The sequence below is a fragment of the Sturnira hondurensis genome, unplaced genomic scaffold, assembly GCF_014824575.4.
Source record: "Sturnira hondurensis isolate 20B ecotype Veracruz unplaced genomic scaffold, ASM1482457v3 Scaffold0015596, whole genome shotgun sequence".
Taxonomy (NCBI): Eukaryota; Metazoa; Chordata; class Mammalia; order Chiroptera; family Phyllostomidae; genus Sturnira; species Sturnira hondurensis.
Window position 1 is genome coordinate 5165043 of NW_028088227.1, and position 20116 is coordinate 5185158.

Sequence of the window (20116 nt, forward strand, 5' to 3'; positions counted from 1 at the left end):
CAGCTAGACCCCATCTTGAAGTTTCAAAAATGCTAATACTGTTTGGAAAGAGAAATGATACCCCGTATTAGAAAATGAGCTGCTTTCTTTTCTGTATATTGTCCAAGGAAAGGTTCAAAGGAAGAATATTGACAAGATAATTACAAACTGCTCATTTTCCCCTTTATTTCATTAACAGTTCGTAAAACCAGAAGTCTTTGAAAAGCAATGCTTAAAGAATGCAGCTAGACAATATGGAGGTGCATTCAAGTGGAAGGTTGTCATTCTATCCAGAAAGAGATGACTCCACAGTAAAATGTCAATGCCGTGTTTTTTTTCAAGTCATTGGCATTTTACCAGCAATTTGTAGTTTAATGGGAGAAAAATAATGTTCACTTACATATCAAAATCAGAAAATGTCAGTTGATAATGTAATTATTTCTTTGATAAACACGGGAATGTTTTTTAAAACAGGGTGTATCATGCATGGTGTGTAATGAAATTGTGTAGCCACATCCATTTTTTCTAGCGATAAAAACATAATTTGTTTTTGTTTTAGAAATTTGGACTGCATATACAATTAGGACACTATATTTTGAATGCTGTCTTTAGGGAATAAACAGGCAGTGTGAGGCAAATTAAAACCCGAGTTTTCCTTCTACAGTAAGCTTTATGACCTCTGGCTGGCAACTTTCTCCACGCTTCAATGTCCTTATCTGAGTAACAGGGATAACAAATTCATTTCCTCACTCTCACACACAAGTGCTGTGTGTGTTTCAAGGACACGCTGGGCATGTATAGAGAGCACTTACTATTTAGTAGTTGATTAAGGAAAGAACAGGTGGAATTATTAATCATGAGTTGTTTTCATTCTGGAGTAGAAACTAGTCAACAACAGAAAAGATGATAGTGTGGTAGGATTATTTTACTTTTAGGTCTTGGAAGAAATGGTTTTTAAATACACTAGAAAGGAAACAGTTTTTTCCTTGACGCAGGAGGTTCTGGGTTAAATGTATCCCTCTGTGTCTTGCTAGTGTTATTTCCTCGTTGTGAGACTTGACTGTTGGTTCTGTTCCCAGAAATGATAATGGCTTATATGTTTTTTCCTTTAGTATTAATTCCAGTTACTGTATTTATGAGTTTACCATGAATCGAAAGCTCCTTATCAGTACTTCCAAAAAGTGGCAATTTATGTTTAAAATATATCGCAGTTACCAAGATTACATTTTAAAAATACATGTCCTATGGAAAGCATAAAAGCCAAGGTAGCATGATGGGATCTAGCCTGTGTTATCTGTTTTGGGTGTGTGTGAGAGCGTGCACACACGCAAAGAGGGTGATATGCTTAGTGGCTATACAAAATGTTTGAGAAAATGAACAATTAATTTTCATTTCACAAGATGTTTGTATCTCAAGCTTCCTGCTAGAGAAATTTCTTTAAAGACATTTAAAATGTTAGGTAAGAATAAAGAAATGAATGCCATGTGCTCTTGCTTCTGAATAGCCTGATCATTTCATTCTCCTTCTTTCCTTTTCTTGTTAAGATGAACATGATTTACGCTAAAATCTCTTGGTCCCATATTTTTGGGGCAACGACAAGATTTCTTTGTTTTGACATCTGTTACTTTTAGAAGTTGCTCCTACTCAATATACTTCATAGTAACACACATTAACTTTAGTAAATAGAATAATAAAGCCTGGTGCTAATGTAATGAAATCACCTGTGCTGCAACTGTGATTTCAGGGATGCTTTTAGACTTGCTTATTACAAGTGTCTTTGGGAGCCCTCTGCTGCTCTTGTCCTCTCCAGGGATTGCAGAACGCGGTCGATCTGTTTCTGAATAACTTTGATTCCTCACACTGACTAATGTGTTTTGCTGTATCTAGTACTCAAGAGAGTGATACTCTCCAAAACACAGTAATTCAGGTTTCAGTGGCAATGGAATGTGTAGTAGCTTGTGTCCAACCACCAGACCTGTCTGTGCTCGAGTGTTGTGTGCTTAGTCATAAGTTGGGTTTTATTTACCATCGTGGTCCAAAGAAAAGGGGAAAAGGGATAATTTAAAGTGCTGTATCTCTCGCTATGTGTATGTAGGATTTATTTTTCTCAATAAGCATGGATTTCTGAACTAATATATACACATATGCATACACATGGGTATATACTTTGGAGACAAAAAGACACACTGTGCCTTGTTTTGGGGAATATAATTTGGTGTAGCCACTATGAAGTAGCCAGTATGGGGGTTCCTCAAAAAACTGAAAACAGATCTACTACCCTGGCTGGTAGAGCTCCGTGGATTGAGCACAGGCTGTGAACCAAAAGGTCACTGGATCAATTTCCAGTCAGGGCACACGCCTGGGCTGCAGTCCAGGTCCCCAGGGGGGGGCAAATGAGAGGCAACCACACACTGATGTTTCTCTCCCTCGCTTTCCACCTCCTTTCCCCTATCTTAAAAAAACACACACACACAAAAAAAACAGATCTACCATATGGTTCACCAATTCCAACAGGTATTTATCCAAAGGAAATGAAAACAGTATATTGAAAAGATATCTGCACCTCCGTGTTTATTTCAGCGTCATTTACAATAGCCAAGACATGGAAAAACTTGAGTGTCTATAGATGAATGAATGGAGGAATGTATTCAGCCATGTAATATGAAAAATAGAGACATTTATTGAAGAAGATACAAGAAACATTGTACATAGGACAATGACTCCTCAGTCCCTTTCCAAGTTATGACCTCCTTGAGGAAATCTGGTTCACCAGTTGCAGTTTAAATCAACTCATTAGTAACTGCAGTACAATGTTCTCTCTGCTCTGGTAGCAGAAGACATGGAACAAATTTTGCTACGACATGTTTCATGCCAAGATCCTGCATCAAAATCTCAGACAGTAGTTTTTGGAATCCCCAGATCAGCTTGGTTGATTGCAGCCTGCACACATTCAATATTTTTAGGTGTTCTGCTTGTTGCAGGCCTTCCAGAATGTGGATCACTTTCAACAGATCCTCAACCATGTGTGAAGTTTTTGTGCCACATTTTTATTTGCACTGCACTCATTGCATTGTTTCTGAAAGCCCTCTGAATCATCCAAATAGTTTCCACTGAGGAATGTCCAAGGCTAATGCAAAATTTGATTCAGATTTGTGGCTCTGTGATGGCCGCACAGCACACATGCTTGCTCAACAGCATCTACCAGTCCCACTGACTACTATAGTGAAAGGGTCATGGTTCACACGTGCGCGTTGCTGTCCACGACCCTTGGGAACCCTTGGGAACTCTTCAACTGTGAGAATGAATGAAATCTTGCTATTTGAGACAACACTGTTGGACATTGAGGGCATTATGCTAAACAAAGTAAGTCAGACAGAGAGTGACAAATACCATATGATCTCACTTATATATGTAATACTTTTTTAAAATAAGAAATCTTTCTTTTATTTTTTATTTTTATTTTTTAAATTTTATTTATTTATCTTTAGAGGGGAAGGGAGGGAGAGAGGGAGAGAAATATCAATGTATGGTTGCCTCTCATGCGTCCCCTGCTGGGAATTGGCCTGCAACCCAGGCATGTGCCCTGACTGGGAATCGAACCGCGATTGTCTGGTTCGCCGGCCCGAGCTCAATCCACTGAGCTACACCAGTCAGGGCTATATATGTAATACTTTAAAAAAATGGACTCATAAATACAGAGAACAGATTGGTGGTTGCAGAGGTTGGGGATGGTGGTGGTCAAAATGGCTGAAAGTAGTCAAATTGTACAGACAATTATAAATTAAATAAGTTATGAGGATGTAATATATAGCATGTTGGCTATAGTTAATAACACTATACTGTATATTTGAAAGTTGCACAATGAATACAGCTCTCTACACGGATAGCTGGTATGAAGTCCTGAACTCTGCAGCTGGCCGGTCCTAGGCTGTGCCTGCCCTGGCATTTCCTCAGAGGTGGGTTACACTGCTTCACCTCTCCTCACTTCATCCACCAAATTGTGAAACACTAAACAAATCCATTTCCTCTCTAGAGCCCCATAATGCCTGTTCCTCCATCTCCTGAGTGCCACACGTTAAGTCTTGTACAAGGATTTTTCATATGGAGAAGTCAGAAGGAGCCACAGAATGTGAGCAATCTGATATTCCCACAGCCTGTTACACACACAGGGTTACAAAGGCAAGAGGAGTGTAAGTGATGTATTGACCAAGACTTGCTAGAGCTGAGATTGCCGTGTTGTCTGTTCACCTCACTCACAAAGCAGCCTTCGCTTGTCTCATCAAGAGTTTGATGATGCATACCCTGATGAGCAAGGAGCTTCAGTCAGATGTATTCTTTTCACATTTTGTTGAAATAAACCTGCACCTTTGTAAGAAGAAAGAAAAAAAGAAAAGAAGAAAGAAAGTTAGTTGCTTAGAAAGTACATCTTAAAAGCTCTCATCAAAAGAAAAAAACGGTAACTCTGTGTGGTGTTGGACTTGACTTATTGTCGTCATTTTACAATATACAGGGTCCAGTAGAAGTCACGTCTGCTTGACTTTGGTTGGTAAGATAATATTATGTGTGTTACGATTTATAGTTTTAATTTGAACATTTCACCTAAAATGTCATACGATGTGCTTGAATGTCATATTGTTATGCTACAGAATTACATGCTTTGATTTTGTAATAAATGCTTTTGTAATAAATAGGGGCATTATTTATGCCAGTCTGTGTATTCATTTCAAATAATTATGTTGTCTACCTGAAATAAAAATAACATTGTATGTCAATTATAGCTTAATAAAATACATAAATATAAACATTTACAATAATGATGTAAACTTTAATAAATACTTTATCCTATAACTAATAACTATAACTAAAACAGTGATATAGTTAGTATTGTCTGTTGTAACAGATAAACCTCAAAATCTCAGAGTCCACGCAGTAGAAGTTTTCATCTGATTATGTAAAACTGGAGAATCTTTCTGATAAATATATCACTCTCCTCCAAGGTAGTACTCGGGGACTCCAGCTCCTTCTAGCTTGTGGCTTTACCATCTTCAACCCCCGGCTTTCAAATCTGTCAGCCCGGGGCAAACACATGGAGGGGGATTTTTGATGGTGCAGGTTGAGAGACGTGCACCTCACCACGGCTCACCTTCCAATGCCTAGGATTCCATCGGTCGGTGTAGGCTAGTCTTGTGACCAGAGGAAACAGACAGAGGTTTGGTAGCACCATGACGTCTTCTCCATGAACAATAATAAAAATAATAAATGAACTTAGTTTCCGTTAAGAACAAGTAGATATAAAACACGTAGCTACAATGGCTAAACTTTCTGTGTGCATCATCTTTTTAAAGTTTCGTAAATTATAGTTGTTTTAGGCCATCATTAGCTAACACCTCAAGGAAACGGGATGGGAGTCATTGTTAGTAATAATGGATGTAAATACGTATTTTAAGTTCTCAGCTGTGATTAGACTATCTTTTTTTATAAATCATTTTTATTGTTCTTTTATTACAGGCATCCCAATTTCTCCCTTTTTGCCCCCTCCACCCATCCTACCGCCCACTCCCACAGTTAATTACCACACTGCTGTCCAAGTCCCTTTTGTTTTTGCCTCATAATGTAGCTGACAAAGAGTTTGTGTTGAGAGTGGGAGAAGAGTCAGCTTTGCATTTTCTTGCACTTCACTTGTGCCTGTATTTTTGCTACCTTCAAGTTCACTTTCTTTGCAGGAGTCTTTTTAAAAATTTCTTCTCCATTTTGTGAGTGTGTTTCTGGCTCTGTATTTGTGTGCGTGTGTGTTTGAAAATCAGTTAATCCTTAGATCTATAGCACCAGAGCTTACACTTATATGAAAGTGTAAGGCCAACACTGACAATTTCTCAGATTTATGCTCTACCTTCCCTCATGGTACCCCATTTATGTAGCTCAAGACCATCTGATGTAGAGAGGGGGTGGTGGTACCAGAATAAGTAAGCCCTTATATGAAACATTAGTCTGGCTTTGTTTATTTTTTAAATATTTTTAGGCAAAAACCAATATAGAGTCCTGGTATTTTCCATGCATCCCAGCAACTGTCCATTATTTTCTGTAGAGTGCAGTTAACATAATACTGAGTCAAATATATGTTTTCATTGTGCTTTTAGACTTGTTGGAACAGCCTAGTTTTATTCATTTTAACTTTAGTAAATATAGAGAACTGAATCATAAACACAATTTAGTCATTCTTTAATTTTTAGGGGCATTCAAAACATTATGGGGTCACCACAGGTGGGCTTTGATTATTAAAATATTTAGGATTTTTAAAAACAGAAACACCTTCTTACTCACTTAAAATCCCTGATTGTAAGCAATTGTGCCTTCAGAGAATGCCTGACATTGCTTCAGTGTCTTCATTTTAAGTATAATTTTTCATTGCTGTGAGTGTGGACATTGAAAGTTATGCAGATTTTAGATTCTCAGTAGATTCTTTAAACAAGTTTGTTTCTTTTTTCTTTTTTAAAAAAAATTACTGTTCAAGTACAGTTGTCTCCAAGGCGGGAACAAGTTTGTTTCTCGTTCGTGTTTGATTTACCATGTCTTATCAAATCTAAATTATATATACTTTAAGTCCTTCTAAAAATATAAAGTACCATCAAATATGTATTTTAAATGAATTAGGTTGTAGGATTCATCCTTATTTGGGGTACCTAAAAGTGTGGGGGAAAAAAGGTTTATCTTAGGGTTGACACAATACAATACATCCTTGTGTCTTCCGGCAAAGATTTAAGGATGTTTTCCAGGATATGTAAAGTACTAGAAGGTTAACAGACCTTAAAGGAAAGTGATTTAAAAAAGAGGCAAGATGACTGTAAGTGCTGATAAGGAGGAAAGATTGGGACTATTACAGTAATAATAATTACTGATTCATATGCCTTAGAGCAGGAACCACAAATTTGGGTTAAACTTTTTGATGTCAGTGTGAAAAGGAAACATTAAATTATTATTCAAACTGTCCATAAAATAAAATCAAGCCAGTTTCTAGGGAGAACCTCCTATATTTTTGGTACTGAAATAGTACATAAATGTCTTTGTGTAATGTGAAGCAGGATATCTTATCGGTCATCTCAGAGTGAACACAGTGCACTTTTTTTCCCCTCCACTGAGGTGCACGTAGCCTGCAAAGGTGGTAGAACGTGTGCCAGTGTCTAGTGCAACACCGTTTCTCTTTGCTTCTCTGCTTTACCTTAGTGTGGTGGAGATCTTATGATAGGTGGAGAGAGAGGTGAGCTGAACAAACCAAATGCTGTTCATTCCACACAAGCTTTTGGATGGCAGTGAATCTAAACCATACCCCTTGGAGGTTGAGAAATGGAACTCTTCTATGCTGCTACTTACTTATGAAACGCCATGCCTTAATGGAAAACTCTCAGTTTAACAACCTCTAATGGAAATTGAAGTTCTTGTGAAGAACATATGCCTAAAGAGAAGGACACCTTGTCTGATCTTGGCACACATTCAGTATTGAGCTACTTCGTAGGAAATAAGTTTGAATCACTTCTCACCTACAAGATGAATGGATGATACATTACCTAGTTGTTTTGCTCCGTAAATTACATCCACAGAAAGTTTAGCCTGGGAAAAAAATTTAGTATAGGTGTAATTGGCTACTAATCTTGGCCCTAAAAATACCTCAGCACCCAAATCCTAAAGTATCTATTTGGGGGTTACTTTCTGAATTTGGTATCCTATTCTTTAAGATAAAGTATTTGAGAAATACATACCAGAGCAACTGAGTGAGAAGGCTTGCCTTGTAATAAGAATTGAAGGCACACCTGCAAAAAGTAGTAACTGGAATGCAACACATATGTAGGCTTTCTTTATAGCGATGATTAACTAGAAGTAGCTCAGATCTGTTTTAGATTTTTCAGTCGTCCCCGGAACAAACAATTTGATTTTGATAATTTTCTTCTCAAATATTCAACTCAGTAAGGTCTTGCTTTTTCTTAGGCTACACAGTAATCAAAGCCCTGTGTTATGTTAGCCGAGTAATTATGACAGATGAAATACTCCAGAACTTCACCAACAGTGGAATTCACGAAGACTTACTACTCACACCTTTAAAGTGCATGAATCTAGCAAAAGCAATGCATAAGTTATCATTTTTATGTTTGGCCCTTGATTGTCTTTCATTGGTCTCCTGGAGATCAAATCATTGCTTGGTTGGCAGCATTCACACTTGCATGTTCTCACTTTTCTAAATTCCTTGCCATTGCTTAATAGAGGAGATGGCTTCCCAACCAAGAATCAAATAATCAATTCATCAACAAATTCTTTTTGAGAACTCATGATAGGGTCATGGTTACTGAAATAAGAGGGAGCATTTACCTTTAGAAGTAAATGCTCTTGTCTTTCTTTTGCTGTAAATGAACTGCCGTTTCTAAAGTCAGTAATCCATATATATCATGATTTCATGTGACCTATACAAAATGCCCTGGCCCAGACCTGCCTGAACAGAGGCACTGTAAGCTGTGGAAATGTGTCTTCCAGCAAGCACCTAGGTGATCCTTAGGCATGATAAAGGCTGTTAATCATTGTCCTAGAATTCAGAGCTTCTCAGATTTTAATGTATGTGTGAATTGTCTAGAGACCTTGTTAAAATATAGGTCCTCTTTTAGTGGTGCCTGCAATTCTACATTTCTAACAGACTCCAGATAACAATGACATTTGCAGAACTCACTTTCAGTTGATTGCCGTATGGATGAGATTTTGATAAATTATATCATTGCTGGCTCTGGGCGGGGATGTGACAGAGTTGCCAAGACAAAGTGCCTCAGAGCGCTCACAATTGTTTATTGTTTTGGGAAAAGAAGTATTTTATGTCTATTGAGATCCTGGAAGCAGAGAACTGATCAAGTGGAAGGATTAGAGTGAGATAAACTGTCATATAATAAAATGCATTTAATAAAGAATGAAATTGTGTTGGGCACTGTCTTACTGCTATTGTCCAAAAAAATAGAGGGTCTACACTTCGTGACATTAAGTGGTGAGCAGTCCATACCAGCTTGGATCTCACAGGTTTATATTCAGGTCACAACATCAGCATATCTGAAAATAAGGTGCCCATCCTCTGGCTATTGCTAAGGTTTTTCATTGGCCAGGGTTTAATGGGACCATCATTATTATTTTAAGGTCCCAGGTCCTATGACCATTTATTCTCTTATGTATGGGCTGTATGATTTCTTCTGTTCTTTGATGAGAGTCAGAGACGTTGAGGCTGCATTTGAAGTGGATCTAAAGAGGAATCAAGTAACCTTCTAAGCTGAGATTGAGGAGCCTAAAGAGAGGGGGGGGGGTGGTGTTCAAGACTAAAAGAGGAATTGGCACTGCTAATGAAATAGCTCTGGAGGATGTGATCAGATTAGTTGTAGGGGTAGTGTGTAATAGCATGCCTTTTCTCACATATGAGAGAGGAAGATAAAAATGAGTACAGAGAAAAGTAAATTTGATGGTAGATAATGTCCTTTTTGAGGCCACAGGAGTTTGGAGAAGGAAAAGATTATTGCTAAGAAAATTAGCCAGAAAATATTTCTGGAGGAAAGATAATTGTGTCTGTTGCACTAAATGTGGCTGAGTGGTACGATAAGATAAAACTAATTTGATTTTGACAACTTATTAAGTACCTTAGTGAGTTATCAGTTTTAAAAGGGCTCTGCTACAGGAGGTGTGGGGATAAGAGCAAAATTTAGTGGGCTGATAAATGAATGGAAAGGGGAAATGGATACTTTAACATATGCTTCTTATGCTTTTTAAAAACTTTTTAAAGTTTTTTAAAAAGATTTTATTTATTCATTTTTAGAGAGAGGGGAAGGGAGAGAGAAAGAGAGGGAGAGAAACATCAATGTGTGGTTGCCTCTCATGTACCCACTACCGGGGACCTGATCTAGAACCTAGGCATGTGCACTGACTAGGAATCGAACCAGCAACTCTTTGCTTCACAGTTGAGTGCTCAGTCCACAGAGCCACACCAGCCAGGGCTCATTCTTCATTCTTATAGTAGTTCTAATAGTTTGACTTTTAATTCTTTTACATTTTCTTGCTAGAGTCATATTCTCTATAAGTGATGACATAATTTAGTGTCTGCCTTTGTAATATTTATATTTTCTTTCTTTTTTTGTTATCTACCCTAGTGCCCCTTTATTCATTGTGCATATGTTCTAAGACCCTCAGTGGATGCCTGAAATTGTGGATAGTACCAAATCCTATATATATTATGTTTTTTCCTATGCATTACATAACTAGGATAAAGGTAATTTATAAATTAGTCACAATAAGAGATTAATGCCAATAACTATAATGAAAAAGTCTACTTATAATAATATATATGGTAGTAAGTTATGTGTATGTGCAAAAGTAAAGTAGGTGCTACTTGAACCTGAGCAGGGTGATACCATCGAGCTGATCAACCCAGCGGGCTACTAAGTGGCGAGAGGGCAGGAAGCAGACCCAGCAAGGATGCACTGGGCAAAGGGAGGATTCATATTCCTGCGGCACAGAGCAGGGCAGTGCACATTTCATCATGCCACTCAGGGAGACATGCAATTTAAAATTTATGCATTCTTTATTTCTGGAGTTTTCCATTGAGTATTTTTAGATGCGTTGATCTTAGATAACAGAACCTGTGGAAAGCAAACCTTGGGTTGGCGGCAGGGGTGGGGGCAGGGCTGCAATTTGTTGGCTTTGTCTCCCAACAAAACACCCGGTAGCAACAAGGAGAGTTGACAGTATTTCTTTATCCTAAACTGATTAAGATATGAATATTTATGGAACCCCATCATTATCCTTTTTTTCTCTTTTCTCCTTCATATACTTTCACCCATGAGTAAACAGAAGCTTTTACTAAAAGAAGATTGAATTGATTCACTTCATTTGAAAGTAATCACATTTTTCTTAGAAACTACCTGGTAGTGTTTCATGTTAAATTTTTTTTTCGTGTAACTGACACTTTTTATGGACTTGTTATTATGAGCATCATCTCAACACTGCTTGTACCATGAGGTAACAGAAGAATTGAAGTTTGTTTGCCTTTACGAAAATGAACCCATGGTATAGTCATTTAGCTGCTCTGGTAGAGTTACTATCAGCTCCTCCTCCCCAAAGCTGCCTCTGTGCCTAAAGTTAACAGCTCCCTCCCCCATTTATTATTGTTTTTCTAAGTTGAGAAGACTAAAAAGTTAAATCAGAACTGCTCAGAATTCTGTATAAAATGAGAATATATTAGATATCAGTGAGAATAGGAACATTTTGCTTTAATGAAGAGCCTAGCAGAAAAGGACATCTAATGCACAGTGTGCTGAATACAGACAACAGTTGCATACTGTTCTTATTGAATGTGATTGAGGTGTTCAACATTGCTACAGCAGCAATCGTATTACTATATATATATCAAATTAACACATAATATATCTTAAATTTATACAATGTCATATGTCAAGTATAGTCAGTAAAAATAAAAATGAAGTTAAAAACATCTTTTTAAAAAAATTTGTTGCTGCTATTACCGATGTGCCCATACCTTCCCTTCCTTTGCCCGCCTATTAGTTGGGTTTCCTGGGTTGACTTGTGTTTCCAGCATAATGTTGTTGCTCATGTTTGGAGTTTGGGGTATCTGAGGCTCCTTGCAAGTGCTGTGTTTATGTGGTAGAGTAAATCCTCATTGCTGAGAACACTCTTGCACCTCCGAAAAGTAACTTTTATAACAAGTTGTCTTTTTTCGGATGGTTGCATCTTTGTGGGTGGAACTGAAAATTCTGTAATGTGTTACATACTGACTGCACACACATTGTATAGCTAATTACCATTATCTGACTGTCTTATTCTCAAGGACTACATTTCTTACATTTTGTGTAGGGTTTGTACTTAAATGTCCTTATAAAGTCCTTTAATTCACTGCATCTAATTAGCAATCAAAAGAAAGCTGGCTGTGTCAGCTCCCAACACTGAATTACCCACTTCTTCAGTATTGGGTCTACCTGTATGCATCATCTTAGTTCACATTTATTCAGTGTGTTTTCTCTTCTGATGTGAAGAGAAATTGCCTGGGCATTAATTGTGACTTTAATGATCACATGGCTTGCTCTCAGATTTCGAGTTAATTGCAGAAACTGTAGCATTTTGGAACTTTTCGGTGGACTAACTTTCTGGATAACCTCCAAAAAATCATTCTTCTAAGAGGGACAGATATCAATGCAATAAACCACAGAACCCACCTGCTTATGAAGTTGATAAAAAATGCAGGGCTAACAATAGCCAGCAAATTTTGCTGAACAGAATGTGGAAGCATTGCATTCGTTTCCCTCCCAGACTTCTCACTGGCAGAAAATAAAGGTCCCTAATTCTATGAGAGATAAAAAGTTGTTGAAAAGATACTAAAAGCTTTGTTAGACAACTTTTAAAAAGATTTTATGTATTTGTTTTAGAGAGAGGGGAAGGGAGGGAGGGAGAGAGATACCAATGTGTGGTTACCTTTCATGCACACCCTACTGGGGATCTGGCCCACAAGCCAGGCATGTGCCCTGACTGGGAATTGAACCAGCGACCCATTGGTTCACAGGCTGGCACTCAATCCACTGAGCCACACCAGCCAGGGCTGTTAGCCAATTAAATAGCTCTAAATATAATGCCAAAAGAAGTTTGGCAGTGGAGGTATGTATTCAAGTTATGATGCTTAGAAGATGAGTGATAATGCAAATCTGATTTCAATTCTGAAAGTTTTAGCTGGTTAACCAAATGTTGAGATTTAATCATTGAATCTCCTCCAATTAAATTTATCATTTTGTTTTTAAAAGATGAAATGAGAACTAATCTTAAAAAATCCTTGGTAAGTGACCTATAAGTAATGGGCATCGATAGTCCAGTGTTTATTACGGTAACTGCTCTTTTGCCCAACGCTGGGAATTGGTTCTCCCGACTCAGGGCTCAGAGGCAGTTCCACATTTTGTATCACTCTCTTTCTTCCCTGAAGCTGGTGTTCCAACGAACACTGTGTTTGTCAATTTGTGAATGTACAACTTCCAGGGAACTAGAAACTTTGAACTACAGACATGTCTGCTCTTTCTGCTTATTTACGTACTGCACTTTTATTTTTTGCCTTGAATAAATGACTTTATGTGTTAATTCATATAATTACACATTTTACTTTGGTTGAAGCTATGTGATGTGCATTTATGATCTAATAAACAAAGGATGTTTAAACATTAAGAGATGATAAAATGTTATATCTAGACAATTTTGCAGAGTGAGTTTACAGTTTTTCTTTTATACTTAAGGTGACGACCCTTGTTAACACGAGCAACAAAGGCCCGTCTGGTAAAAAGAAAGGGAGATCGAAGAAAGCCCATGTACTGGCTGCGTCTGTAGAGCAAGCCACTCAGAACTTCCTGGAAAAGGGGGAACAGATCGCTAAGGAGAGTCAGGATCTCAAAGAAGAACTGATTGCTGCTGTGGAAGATGTACGCAAACAAGGTAGGCAGAGTAATATGTTCAAGAGCGATGTGTATGAGTGAGTAAACCGTGGATTTCTCTCTAGAATCAGTGTGGATTCGGTCTTTCCTTCCCCGCTTTGTATCTGCACTTGCCTTTTTAAAATATCTGCTAGAATTAGGTCCATGGACGGATAGAGGTGTTTTTTGTATGTGTGTGTGTTGGCAGTACAGTACAGCTGCAATCCAGGGCGGATGTTACTTCAAACAACTTCAGGTTGTTTTCTCTCAGTGGATGAAAACAGACTCTTGAGAACAGGATGAGAAGACCCCATGCTGATAGAGACAACAAACACCAGGATTGTAAAGATGGAGGGAGGAGAAAATTAAAGTCATGTAATAAATTATTGTGGCTCTGTGTGGTTCCCCAGCTGGTACTTTCAGTCATAGCTTTCTTCCCAAATCTAGCTCTCTGGTCATTGATGGATGGATCAATTATCTAGCTAAGTAGGTAGCTAAAAAGTTATTTATTCACCATATTTTAAAATTTTGTGTTCAAATATATAAAAAGAAAATGTACCACTTACCTGTTTTTTTAGTGTACACTTCAGTAATGTAAAGTATACTGACCTTGTTGGGTGAACGTTTCCATCTTGCAGAACTGAAACTGTGTCTCTGTGACACGAAACTCCCCACTTCCCCCTCTCCCTAGCCCCTGGCAACCGCCGGTCCCTAGGCTGCCTTTTCAAAGCATTTGTCTATTTGGCATCTTTAGCTGAAAATTCTAAGGCACCATGAATTAAAACTGAAATCTTCTCCCCAGCCTGGCCTCCCTCCTGCATTTTTTACCTCTAATGGTCACACATATCTATTCAGTTGCACATTGCAGAAATCTTGCTCTATCACTCTTGTCATTTCTCTCTTCTTCCAGATATAATCTACTATAAAGTCCCATAAATTTTAACTCCTAAATATCTCTGAAATGGATGAATTCTCATTTCAGTTATAAAAAAATCACGTTTTAGCTGCTTCAGGCCTTCATGCATGCTGTTTCCTCTCACACAGTTAAGGATAACTCCTGTGGATCCCAGCCGACAGTACCCCTTCCCAGGGAATCTCTTCCTGCCGTGGCCCTTTTCCTGGTCACTGCACAGGATAGTTTGATATTTGTGGGCTGACTGGAATGATAACTTTCTTCCTTGCCAAAGTATAAATCAACAAAGACAGAGACCATGCCATGTATCTTTCGCTGATCAATGATTTGCAGTGCTTAGTACTAAAAAAATTTCAATGAACATTTGTTGAGCGTGTAGCCTATAAAGGTATAGCTGAATGAAAATTCTCTTCTCTTTCCTCTTATAAACCTACCCACTCTAAAATGCACAACTGGATATTCAGACCTGAGCAACAGCAACCCTCCTTCGGCCACAACCATCACCTTCTGCACACGGCCACCTTATCCCCCTGCAAGGTCACTTCCTTTACGTCGTACCCATGTAAATGTTACTTTAATCTGTAATGCTAACACTTACGTATTTACTCAGTGTGGATGGAGTATGTTTGTCTATGTGTTTCAGTGATGTGTAACCTTACAAGTTTTTAAGTGTTACTGACAACTGGTGTTCCTTCTGAACTACCGACAGACACTTGTTTGTTCTCATGCATCTGTAGCCTGGATAATTTCTTTTCCTTCTTTCTTTTCTTTTCTTTCTTGTTTTTTAGGATGGCTGACATAATTAATTGCACACATTTAAAGCATACAATCTGATCAGTTTTGACAAATGCATGTACCGGGAAGCCATCACCACACTCCAGATGGGCTGTTCCCAGTGGAGAGGGTTTTGACCTTCTGGTCCCCAGGCTCCTTCCTCAAAGAATCTGTAATTCACAGTGATGCATTTTCCCTTTTAGTTTCTTCAACAACCTCAGCTTTCCCTTATTTTTTTTCTTGCAGGAAGTTAGTTTAATGCCTTTTGTAGAAATTAATGTTTTTGTTTCTTGGCGCTTATACAAAATGGTGTTTTTGACCGTTTTGGGCTAAACTGTGCTAGTAGGATTAGAGCGAGAACTTTTGCAGATGCTAATTTAGGGCAGCTTACAGTGGTGACTCTTTCTAGAAATATTTTATATTTCTAGAAATATAAAATATTATATATTTTATATATTGTTTGTATTCACTTCTCATTACAGAAGAATCATGCATCTGAAATGGTGCCTGCATGTCACCTGTGTAACCCACGCTGCCACCTGTCTCTTTCTCTGAACAGTGTCTAGTACAAGGCGACATTACTATATTATACAAAATGACAAACATTTTCATGGCAAAACTCGTCTCTCCTGTTTCTGTCATTCTTCAGTGTCTCCCATATCCTCAGTGGCCTGTCATGTGTGGAAGGTGCCTCTCTTCCCCGATGACAGCCCTCAGGCTCTCCTTCCAATCCTGTGTCCGTGGGTTCTCTTATCTGCTTTCTTCCCCTCCCAGCTCATTACTGCATAGGATCTCCTTACACCGTCTGGCTTTGCCCAGTTTTCCTGTTTGGCCATTACCCAGGTTTTATTTATAAACAAGAGGATGACTTGATTTTCAGAGGTGGGGAGAGAATGGAAAATGAGAGGAACAAGTGAGTAGTAGGACAGGAGTATTTAGTTATGGGACATTTTAAAAAAACAGTAATTTTCCTTCTATCAGAATATTTCTTTCCAGTATATAAGGTGATATTCAGAAATTATGAAAAAACTCACGTTTAGAAACAATTTCCTCCTTTAAAGTGACTTTAGCATCCTTACATTCTTACTTATTAAATAATATGCAGTGTAGGATCTGAATCCATTAGAAGTGGTCTTTTGCTATTGAATTGTTTTACTTTTTTAAATCAAATGACCAAAAGTAGTGCCACTTAAAAACATTCAACATGAGTAGATGACACATGTTTTAATATTTTTTATCTTCATTTTCAGGGTTTTTTAATGCTCACCTGAGGACATTTTTTTCATTGCTTTTAGAGAGGAAGGGAGAGAGAAAAAAAATTAGTTAAGTTGTTGGTTTCTGTCCACTGAAGTGATAGTTTAGAAGGATTAATTTGACAAGTTCATGAAAAACTGACGAAATCAGAAAAAGATTCGACTCAGACATTGTTTGGGTGTTATTATAATATTGCAAGAAAAAAATAAAACAATACTTTGAAAGTCTGGTATTGGGGTAGTGGCAAAGGGAACAAGAATAAGAAACTAGATATTAGAGGCATTGCAAAAAAAAAAAGAATAAAAGAGTTGCTACTTGTTGAAGGAAAGAGAGGAGCGAACATTCATTCTAAGTTTTTGGCCCAGGACAACTTAATTGGTACATCTTAAGAGGTGACAGGGATGAACAGAGAGAACCAATTTGATTTTAAACATTGATGAATGAGGAGAACTGCCTAGCAGATGGTTAAAGCTATGGGAGTGGAACTTTGGGGAATCAGAGGAATTTGGAAGTCTCTGGAGTTGATAAATGAAGCTTTCAGAGAGAGAGCTTTCTTTGAGTATTTGCCAGTAAAGAGATAGGGAAGAATAGAGGGATGTAGGTGTAATTTTTGGAAGAAAATCCCAAAAGATGGGAAGGTGGAACAGAAATAAATTAGACTGGGAAGGCAGACCTCGAAATCTGACTGGAGAGCCAAGAGCACGGAGCCTTGAAATGCAGGGAAGTGTGTTGCAGAGGAGACCGTGATCAATGCAGATGCGAGAGTGTTGTTGAGATTTTGTCAAATTCTTCAGAGATCATGGAGGATGAACAACAAGAAAATGCCTTGAATTTTGCTAAGAAGTTGTCATTAATTATATTTTAGAGGTGCATTTTCAGGAAGCTACAGGGACTGCAGCTAAATATAAAGAAGGTATAGATGCTGAAAGAACAGAGAGGATGGTGAAGTAAAGGATACACACAGGAAAGGGAACTGTACCCTTCTCGGGTCATCACTGAACTATCTTCTGCAAATATTTCATTTTGCTCCTGTAGATATTTGGGACCCTAATAAGAAGCCATGTGTTATCGTTATTTTGTGTATTTCTGAAGCTTGGCTCAGCTCAATGCCTGGTGCACAGTGAATACTTAATGCATGATTCAGAAGGTTGTCACGGATGGAAGGAGAGAAATAGAAGAGTAATAGGAGAAACATCAAGAACAAGCAAAGAATACAGTTGTTTGCTTGCTTACTTATTTTGCTTGACTCCAATCAGAGATGTCGGAGCCTAGATCAATGGAGGGAGCCAGTAGAGAGAGCAATCGTAGAAACAGAGGGATAAAGTCAGGTTGGTGGCATGATGTAATGCAGATGTGACATTATCTAGAAAATGGGTAGGGAGTAGGGAGGAGAAATTACCCGAAAATGGGTTTATAGAAAACATGAGGACCACAGCAGATTGGATGAAATTATCTCAACTGTTTTGAATGTAAAGAGGAGGTCATTTTAATGGACCATGGATATCTGATATTTGACCACTATTGCAGATTTTGAAAAATATTTGTATATGTTATTGGCATCTGTGTTGTTCTCTCATGTATTTCTATGGCATTTTATTTATTGAATACAATTGACTGTTATGCCTTCCTTGGATGTAGCTAAAAAGACCAATTTATAACAGGCTTTACTACATAAAATTTTTTTATTTTATTTGTTTCTTTGGTGAGTAATTGCATCTGCTAGCAATGGGATACTCACATATTGTCTTTGTGAATCTTCTTAGATTTAAAGTAGATCCAAAAGCTGTCCTTTGAAAGATAGGCACTGCTGTTCATGTTTATCAATTAGTAGGTCCATTTAATGGTATAACACCAACTGGTTGTAAGCCATTTCATTTTTATGTTCCCACACCTTCTTTCTTAAGCCATGGAACACTTGCTTGGGTTTCTGTCTTCAGCCACCAACCTTCTCTGATTGTTCACTCTCTGTCTGGTACATAGTGTATACATGTTTAATTGTCATAGTGTTTCATCAGCACAATTAAGACATGGCCCAGCAACCAAGATGTGTAGACAGAGAGGTACATCGGCTTAACCCACCTTTCAGAGGGATCTCATGGAGCTGAGTGACAAGAAAATACAGATAAAAGAGATAGTAGCTTCCTGACAGAACCATTTTCTTAGTCAAAGATATGGTCAAACCATCCACTGCCCATGTAGGCTTTTATTTGTTTTAACACAATCTCAAATGTGGAGCGATATAGTGATATCAACTAGTTCCACTATTGTTATTTGTTTACCCAATCAATATTTATTGAGTAACTGAGGACCAGTGAGCCGAGTCAGACAGGACAAGACTGAGGATGAATAGTACAAGGAGAGAGAAAGGTGTTTTCATGTTTCTAAAGAGAGATTAGCCTTTGCTTCCTGATGACCTGGTGGCTGTCTCCCCCCGCCCCACTTCAGAGGTGGGATGTGGTGCTGGTCGATTGAGCTGGTCCAGCTGAAACTCCAGTCCATATCAGTGGTCTGAACTCTTCAGCTGAGATCCCATCAGAGGCCATTGCCCTGCCCAACAAGCTTCTGCTGCCCCATAGCCCTGCCACTTCCCTTCCAGCATCCCTATTAAAAAGCACCACAGTGAGAGGAGAGTTCCCACAGCACTTTCTTCAGAGGTTTGCCTCTCGAAGGAGAGCTGAGGATATTGCAATGCTTCTGCTGCTCCTCGGCTGGTCCTTTTCCCCAGATATCCCTTACTTTGTGCCTCTTCCCTTTGCATCCCGACTGCTTGTGTGTCCTACAGATATTGGACTTTGTTTTCTGTGCTGTGCTGCTGATTACCCTTGTATGGGCAGTACTGGGTTTTGGGGTGGAGTCCTGTTGGTCATGGGCTCAGATTTCACTCCTCTGTGGTTGGAGGCTAGGTGAGCAGGTCTGCACTGACAGGGGTCAGCTTCAGAGAAGGAAAGAATTCTGTGACAAAAAATGAACATGTGAGAAGCAGATCCCAGGCTACAGAGGGAAAGAGAACCCACTTCTCTCTATGATCTCCCCTCTTTGAGGTTGGACTTTGCTAAGTCTAGATCCATTAATTTTTAAAATAATATTTTTCAAGTAATATAATAAAGTACACATTTATCAGTTCAACCAAGGGCAGACCTTAAAGTTGCACTGGCCAGTGTCTCAGACTGTGGCTGAGCTGGGGATCTGGTGAAGTATTATTATCCATATTTTATATATAACATTATTGATGCTGAACAATGTTCATGTGTATTAATTGACTAATTCAACAGCAGCTATTTATTGAATGCTTACTATGCACAAGCTTTATTTTTTGTTCTGGAATATAGAATAAAGAAAAAAACTGACATTCTCTGACTATAGGACTATTGCACTCTGAATTGAAACAGGCAATTAATAAGTAAAAAATTAAGCAGAGTGATATCAGACTAAGAGAAGTATGATTTAAAAATGGGATGACCAAAAGCTTGATGCATGAAAGAATCAATTCATGTAGAACCTGATGTTAAAATTTAAAAAATTTCCCCCATAAAAGACAATGAAGACAAGCCATAGGTTGGGAGAAAATGTTTCTAAGTTACATATTTCATAAATTTCTTGTCATAAAGAACTCTTAAAAAATCAACAATAAGAAAAGGAAGAAGCAATTCAGAAATGCGTGAAGACCTGAGCATACCTGTTGTCAAAGGAGATGTACAGATGGCAAATAAACATATGAAGAAAA

At 38.2% G+C, this 20116-nt stretch overlaps 1 protein-coding gene across 1 annotated transcript in view; it reads left to right on the forward strand.

Moving 5' to 3' along the window:
- The window catches only part of LOC119000346 (catenin alpha-2-like), an 895408-nt gene that overhangs the window by 228195 nt on the left and 647097 nt on the right, over positions 1 to 20116 (forward strand). The window contains exon 3 of the mRNA XM_037065306.1: positions 13278 to 13473. Within this exon, the coding sequence (XP_036921201.1) occupies positions 13278 to 13473 (196 nt within the window). The remainder of the gene's footprint in view (positions 1 to 13277; positions 13474 to 20116) is intronic.